Consider the following 9011-nt stretch of genomic DNA (forward strand, 5'->3'; position numbering starts at 1 on the left):
AACTTTATTTCTGTTTAATTTGTAACTGTAATAAGATATTGCTATATAAGTACTTATTATTTTAAGTCGAAATAAATCTTGCTAAATCAATATTATTGATTGTCATAATTGCATTATTTTAAATTGTTACTTCCTTTTTTTAAATTTTGACAAAATAGTCTTGGTACTCATTCATATAAACATTAAACAGATTTTTATGAATACTTATCTCATAATTATTAAAATAAAAAATTTTGAAACTCTTTTCTTTGATTCTACGTCCGTTTGGACATGGTATTGAAAAAAATGTTTCATATATATATATATATATATATATACATATACATATGTATATATATATATATATGAAGTGAACATTCGTTTGAGTAGCCAAAAAATCAGTAGTTTTTATCTTTTGATAAAAGTCGCCCCAAACGACTCTTGGTTACTCACTGGGTCTCATATCATTGAAATTGTTAATAAAGTTTAAAATAAAAATCAAATTTTAAATACAAAAAACTTAAATTTTACATACTAAAAATATTTTCGATGAAAACTTGATATGGTAATTTTTTATAGCAGTTTGTAATTTTTTTTCACAATATTTTTAATAAAAAGTTTGTAACTTTTAAAATCTGTATAAAAGTCCAGTTCTTTTAAAACCTAGGTTATACATTTTTGGAGAAAATATGTCAATTTTGTTTTAAGTGAATGGTGACTTAGCAAGTAATTAATTATTGAGGGTTGACTCAAAAAGGATAATTATAATTAGAAAGCTTTCAATTAATGGGTTGTTGGGGGTGACCTTTTTTAAAAAGTCAAAATTTACCACAATGTAACCAAAATAAATTTTAACCAAAATAAATAAACGTGCACTGATGTTTATCAGGAGAGCAAACGATTTAAAAGATATTTATGTCCCAACCCCACATTAGTCCTAAGTTAGGAACACCATATTTAAAGTTTAAAACATTAAAACGAATATAATGAGTATGGTATGTGTGCCAATAATTTTGTGGGGAATACAGTAGAGTAATACTGGGTAAATAAAAGACTATAAACTTTTTATATGTATATATAAAAATATATATAAACTTTTGGCCTGCACCACTAAAATAGGACTTCAATTTACTCGATTGCAAAAGGATTCTATTTAATAATTAAGCTAATAATTAAGGCATATAATAAACCTTTAAAGCTATAATGTATAACTATGTTAAAGCAGTTACATCTAAACCATTGTTGTGTTCAGTAAAAGGAATTATTTCTGTAGTTTCTTCACAACATTCATCTATACTATTCTGTTTATAGCCAGAGTCTGTTGATAAGGAACGAGATGAACATTTCTGTAACTGATTAGGCCACACATGTCTTGATAGCCACATTGCAGTCAAAGCAGAATGAGAGTCTCCATCAGATGATGGCTCATTGTCTTTTCTAGAATTTTTTTTAATTAATACTTGCTTTTGGTTTCGATGAATAATTTTTACATTGTCACACTTTTCAAGGTTTTTAGAAGGTTTATCCATATTTTTTTCTAATGAAGTAAGTTTTTCAATTGAATTTTTTATTTGATGATTTTCTTTAATCAAATTTATATTATTATTATTACTATTATCACCGCATTTATCGTCACAGGTTTTAACTACAACATTGTTTTTTCCATTATCTGGTCCTAAACTGTACTCACAATCATCCGAATAAGTCAACGATGCAACACCTTCATCTTCATTTGAAGAAGAGTTAGACAAAATAGATTCCTTTTTTATTGGAGCAGAATTCGATGATTCACCTTCACTGATTAATTTCTGATGCGCTTCAACACTTAACATATTAGGTAATTGTCCTATTACAGTGCGGTAAAGCCCAGAAGACGATTTAATGGATTGTTGTTCTGATATTGAAATACCTGGTTTGAATTTCGGTTTCGGATAATTAGTATGCAAAACCTGAGTTTCCTTACCATCAACTTCTAGGTTTACAGCAACATAAGGATAACAAACCTCTTCACCTGATGAACAAGCTCGAATATAAACTAGTTCTGAATATTCACTTGATCTTCTTGGAAGTTTCGGCTCCAAAGATGCTGTTAACTTTTTGAGTCTAATTCGTGATTCAGATTGTGGAACTTTATCAATAAGAAATTTTTGCTTACAGTAACTCTTAGGTTCATAAGTGCTCTGAAGAAGACTATTTCTTGACAAAATAGGGCTAACTGCACCAACAAACACAGATCCATCTATAGCAGCATTTAAACCTTTTCTTTGAAACATGTCTTTGTCTTGGTATGTGTTCTGAAATGCATGTTCATTTTTAGAATGAGACAAAAGTTTTGGTGAATGGCTGCTCTTTTCGTTAAGTGATCTTTGTGTAGGTTGGTTTGGTAATATAAACACTATAGAAAAAGTTATTGTTAAATAATTTAATTATTTAATAAACATACTAAATTAAATAATATTAAATATATATATTAAATTATAAATATAAAAAATAAATATAACAAATTAAAATTAGTAAACAAAAATTGCTATACTATAATAATTTTACAGTCTTCTCCGTTTGAAGTTTAATGTCAGCACACGATTAAAGATGACCATCCTTTAAAATGACCATCCTGCGCTGGCAGGATGGTCATTTTGAAGTAAGCATGTGCGATTTTAAAAATTTATTTTATCTGCTATTTAAATTAAAATGAAAATAGCAAAAAGAACGCTTTGAAATATACCAGATAAAAAGATTTATAAAAAAAAGCCATTTTTCATAAAATTTGAACAAATGAACAAAAAGTATTTGTTGCAGTTTGAAACAAAACGCTTTTATTTTTTGGTAAGCGCTTTTTTATGCCCTTGCCAAAGTTTTTGCGTGCGTGTGGGCGAGCGCGAAAAGACTTGAACGTGAAAGCGCTGACTAAATGTAGAAGACTGATTATATTATTATGATCTAATAAACTACTCCGTTGCTACGCCCCAGATTTGATTTTGAAGATATTTTATTCGTATAGTATTTTATTCGAATATAATCATATATTTATATAAAAGTTAAGGTAAATAAATGATAATAATCTAGTAAATATATGCTTAACCACATTTATTTAGTGAAGTTTATTAATAAATTGTAATAAATATAGTCTGTTACAAATATTTTGTTTTACTAAACCATATTCAATAGATAGCATTAGAAATCAAAAAATTTTTTATCCTAGATTTAATATGCCAACAGATTTTTAAAAAGTTAGTAATGTCTGAAGGGAACTCATGTTGTTGGCAACATAAATTTGACTTTTACATAGTATATAACATTTCTGTTGCTGTTGCTTCTTAAGCCCTTCTATTCAAATTGGCCAACAGCTTTTTTTATAAATTAAAATAAATCAAAGTTAAAATGTTTATAAATTTAGTCTATTACCTTTAAATGATGGATGCCATGTAAATTTTGTAGCAGCAGTTTCAGCCACTTTGGCATGTTCCCCAGCAATATCTGCAGCTTTTTTAGCACAATCTGCTACTTGTTTAGCAGCAATTGCCCGTTTTATTGCAAGACTTACTTTAGAAGTGGCACACGTTGATGCTTCCATAGCGGCAAATATATTATTCGTTGTTTTTCTTTTCAAAAAAGTGAGACGAAAATTTTTCAGTCGAGTAAGCAATAAACTGTCATTAAACCATTTTCCCCCATTTTTTTTACCATCAACACTAACATATAGTCCATAACCATGGCGTTTGTTTTGTTTCCAGTGACCGATATAATGCGAGCCATTATCATAATAACAAACACCAAAACCTTCTCTTTGATCTTGTTCCCAGGATCCTTTGTAAACTTCGACTTTGTAATCTTTAACACTATTGCTGTGTTTTAAACCAGTTCCATTTAAACGACAAGCTTGTTGATGACTAAAAAAACGTATATCATGAAATAAGATAAAACATCTGCCATTCATTTAAAAATCTTTAAAAAATGTATTAAATATGTAAACAATTAATTTCAATAATAAAAACCTTTGAAGTCCTTTTGACTGATCTGCAAATTCTTCAGCTTGTTTATGAGCTAAATCATTTTCCGCATTTTCATCGAAAACATCGAGCACGTGACCTTCACCAGTGGTTACAGACTTAGAAATGGTAAACAACGAAGGGTTTTCAACAAAAAGATGATGCAATGAAGAGGAGCTGTCGAAGAACTTACTGATATCAGCATCTGCTCGCATACCGTAACCATGCCGTAGACCATCCTTCCACTGACCAGCGTAAAATCCTAAAAAGTTAGAAATATTTAGAGTCATTGGTATTATGTCAAAATATCATTATCTAGAAGAAAAAATTTCTGCCATTTTTTTAAACAAAATATGTGGATTTAGTAACAGTTAGAAATATAAATAATACGCATGTATTTTACAAAGAAACAATGCCGATGGACTCACGCACCGTGATATAACGAGTTACAATTATTTATACAGTTATAAAAATTACAAATAACATATTTAAAAAAAATATATCAATAAAAATTATACCGTTTGTATAGTAGTTAATCGAAAAAAAAACTAAATTAGAACCAAAATTAATCCAAAAACATGTGACCAGAAAAAAATGTGACCAGAAGCAATAGTAAATCAAATTTATAAGTAAAGCAATATACAGAATGAAATTTTCTTTAATAGCATAATATTTGTATATATTACGAAATTTCATTTATACCTCATATAAGTATTTAAGTTGTTTTGATAAAAATAAAACTGAAACCGAATAAAAATTTAAAAAAAATGCTGTTTTTATAAAAAAAGAATAAAAAAATTACATAAAAAGAAGAGTTGTAATTACTTAATAGTCGATTGCTAAAAATATCTTATTAAAATTAAACTTCCATCAAAAATTAATTGAAACTTATAATTCATAATCTCTTATAGAAAGATTATTTTTGTAAATTAAGAAAGTTAACTTGAGAAATTTATTTATTTCCAATAAACAGTTTATATGTTTCCAAAAATAAGCAGTGATTTTGAATTTTCTCTTTATATATAAATTAAGAAATTTTTGTTCGACCCTTTCACTTCCATTGATGTACTGCAGCAACCAATCATGTGTGTATTTGGGGTATTTTTTGTAATAACTCTTTTGTTGCAAGTTATAAATGCAACCATAATTACAAGTTATAAATGCAACATATTTTTGTTTAGGTTAGATTCCTTTTACAAATTGAAATTTCAACTATCAATATGTATTTTATAATATTTATTTTAATACAGTTAATTTACTAAAATATTTTTCTTTCACTTTTTTAGTTTTCTTTTCAATCTTTATGATTTTTAAGTAGTAAAATTATTTTATAAAGATAAATAAAAACTTTTATTTCTTTTGTATTAAATAGTAAGTAAATGTATTGTACTAATTAAATAAATTATATTAATTAGTAATTAAAGTATTAATAAACTTTGAAAATACTTTTGTAATTTATTTCTATTTTAAAATTTGTTTGCAATTTCTCCTTTTAATGAGCTGCAAAGCTGTAACATAAGTTTGTTTACAGTTTTGAGACTTTAACTATTTTAAAGATGAAAACTCTTACCTTAACTCCCACCAATATAACCCTTTTAATGTTGCCGTTTTGCAGCTGACCGTCACGTAGTATTTTTTTTTGGGGGGTATCGAAAACACAAAACTATCATTTTGTCACATTTATTGGTTTATAAATACTTTATTCTTTAACCAAAATATATATATTTTACAGAGTATCTATCTTACAGAACATCTATTTTACAGAACATCTATTATTACAAAATTTATTTTTATAACGCTAAATATTTATTTAAAAAAAGCTTAATTGATATTTTTTTTAAAATAAAACGTAGAAAACCTTTAAACTTAAAGTTTTTAACTTTGGAATAAAATAAATAAAATTTAAATAAATTGAATTAATTAGTTACCGCCATCTTTATAAACTTCAACACCGTATCCGTCTTGCAAACCATTTCTGAATGTTCCTTCGTAGCACACTCTTGCGGTTGAAGTTATCTGGATAACTCCGCTTCCATGTTTCACTCCATTTAACCATTCTCCGTAATATGTAAAAACTTTGCCTTTTTCCTGTCCGAAGCCACATCTTAAACCGTTTTTCCATTCTCCGCTATATGTTGTTCCATCTGGCCAACTATAAACACCTGAAACTTCACAGCCATTTTCCCAGAATCCTTCATATTTACCTTGTGCTGAAGGTCCAGTACAAATGCCATGACCGTGCGCATTTCCATTGCGCCAATCACCAACATAAAATCCACCGTCGTCAAATTCAAATCTACCTCCTTCTGTCATATTTAACTAAAAAAATGTATGTTTTAATTATTATTTCGTTAAATCTTTAAAATATGTATTTATATATAAAACTGCTGATTAGAAAATGACGTCAATAATATTGTCAATAAAAGTGAGGTTGGCTTAACATAAAAGCTATATTAAATTCTGTGTTATGAAGAAAAAAAAAACTTTTTTTATCCAAAGTAAATTTAATGGGAAAAAAAATTAATTTAAAGTTCTTAAGTTTAAACTTATTTTACATTCTATAATTTTTTATTTTAAACAAAAAATTAATATTTAAATTTAATATTGTTTTAGAACTTGTATTAATTCAAATTTCGTTTGACAAACTTCGTTTCGTACAATTGTTTCTACAGAACCATGAACCGATTGCTTTGTTCTACAAAAAAGAAACTTGGATATTATTTTTAGATGACTGATTAAATGGACTGAGAGAACTGAGCCTTTAATTATTTTCAACTTCTTATGAAAACGTCATAAATCGTTCTTTTTTAATTTTAACCAATTTATGATGTTTTCAAGTTCAACCAATTTTAGATATTTTAAAATTTAATCAAAACAGATTACATAAATTTTTTTGAAAAACAATTTGTTATTTTGTATTCTTGAAAATATTCTAATAACTACAGAACAGCAAAAAAAAAAAAAAAAAAATAGGTTTTAACAAACGAAATACGATTACAGATATATTGGGCGTATATATATGCATACTTAAATATAAAACAATAAGCATTTAGTGGCAAAAATATCAGAATATTCATTGACTGTCGGTGTTGGCTGACAAGCATTGGTTTTTGTACTTGGTGCATTGCAATAATGCACAAAGTACAGAACAGAATTGATATATAGTTGTTACGTCGTTTAAAAATCAGTTTAAAAGCCAGTTAAAGTTTTAGTTAATTAAAAGTATTAGTGTGTGGTATGAATTAATATTTATAAGTATATTGATGAATGACTGCTTCATTTCATTAAGTTCATGTGTTTAACTTGATGTAAATATGAACATGTTGTAGATTAAAATAGGTTGGCTATTTTAGAAATATAAAAAATTTATTTTAGCGACGTTTAAATAATGGTGTCGATAGTGAAAACAGTAATAATGATAAAAGAAGATAAGAGTGATAATAAATATTATATTTTTTATTTTTTTCCTCTTTACATCCTATTTTAAAAAAAGCAGTATAAATTACATTTTCTCATTTTATATAGTACATTAAATGATCTAAAAAATTAAAGCTAACATCATGTTATATTTTTATATTTCATTACTTTGTATTTTGCTATTTTAAATAAATATTTTATACTTTTATATTTTTTATAATACAACATATAAAAATAACCTAATAACCTGCTTAATAACCTGCTTACGTTTTGCTTTTCTATACCAAATTAAATTAATTTCTTCTTATTAAATAAAATTATACATTTATTATTACCTTTTATTTATTTACATTTATTTTTACCTTTTTTTAAATGTTTTTGAATTTTCTTTTTTCAATGATGATTGAGATTGTTAGTTGCTTTTTGTTTTTTTTGTTATTTTTGCGTCTTTTTTAAACTGATGTCATTCTGGTCATTGATATTGAGGAGCTGTTGTTAATTTTGCTGATAATGCTCAATTATTTGTTTTTAATGTTTATATTTCTTCTTAATTCTATTTGATATTGTCAAACTTGTTTTTACGACAGTTGATATCTTGCGTTTTTTGTTTTTACTGTTTTGTGTTGGTTAGCTTCAAGTATTGGTAAGCTTCAAACTTTATGTTTAATCATGGATTACATTCCATAGATAACAATCTTGAACTAATATATTTTCAATTACGCACAATATAAAAATTATTATATGTAAATACAGACTTACACTATGGTTTTAGTTTATAATAATCATCATGGCTCGTTATCGTAATTACTTAAAGTTGTTACGTGACACCAGAGTTTACAAAGTTTTCATAAATTTTGTTAGAGATTAAAATAAATTTTCTTATAAAAATATTCATATAAATAATATTTTTGTTTAAAATTCGTTTGTTTCAGTGATATTTGTAATATATACTAGCAACATCCGGAAAATTTTTTTTTAATTTTATGTTTGGAGAACATAAATAAAAATCTCCTCAAAAAATGTGCGTAACACGAATAAACGAATAAAAATGAAATAAAAAAAACCAATCTAATATATATATATATATATATATATATACATATATATCAACGCTGTGGCATCAACCACAGCGTTGGTAAGACCAGATCAAATGGCATAAAAAATTGTACGACTAACTCAAATAGCATAAAAAATTTTGTAATTTATGTTTTAAGTAGTTTATATATATATATATATATATATATATATATATATATATATATATATATATATATATATATATATATACATATATATATATATATATATATATATATATATATATATATATATATATATATATATATATATATATATATATATATATATATATATATATATATATATATATATATATATATATATATATAAACTACTTAAAACATAAATTACAAAATTTTTTATGCTATTTGAGTTAGTCGTACAATTTTTTATGCCATTTGATCTGGTCTTACCAACGCTGTGGTTGATGCCAAGAATGATCATGTTGAAGATTGTGTGCAAACTAAGAAGTATGTTCTTTGATAGAGTCAAAGAACACACTATTGTACTTGGCTGCAAGTGCAATAGTAGTTCATTGACAAGAAA

At 25.9% G+C, this 9011-nt stretch overlaps 1 protein-coding gene across 1 annotated transcript; it reads right to left on the minus strand.

Annotated features, from left to right (window-relative positions):
• Positions 1 to 1170: 1170 nt before the first annotated feature.
• LOC100199131 (uncharacterized) lies at positions 1171 to 8340 on the minus strand. The gene is made up of 5 exons (XM_065819898.1): positions 7748 to 8340; positions 5897 to 6287; positions 3975 to 4230; positions 3385 to 3869; positions 1171 to 2374 (listed from the first exon to the last, which is right to left on the minus strand). The coding sequence occupies exons 2-5, from the start codon at positions 6279 to 6281 to the stop codon at positions 1191 to 1193; spliced, it is 2310 nt and encodes a 769-aa protein (XP_065675970.1). The 5' UTR covers positions 6282 to 6287; positions 7748 to 8340; the 3' UTR covers positions 1171 to 1190.
• Between the last annotated feature and the right edge of the window lie 671 nt (positions 8341 to 9011).

This window comes from Hydra vulgaris, chromosome 15 (assembly GCF_038396675.1).
Source record: "Hydra vulgaris chromosome 15, alternate assembly HydraT2T_AEP".
Classification (NCBI taxonomy): domain Eukaryota; kingdom Metazoa; phylum Cnidaria; class Hydrozoa; order Anthoathecata; family Hydridae; genus Hydra; species Hydra vulgaris.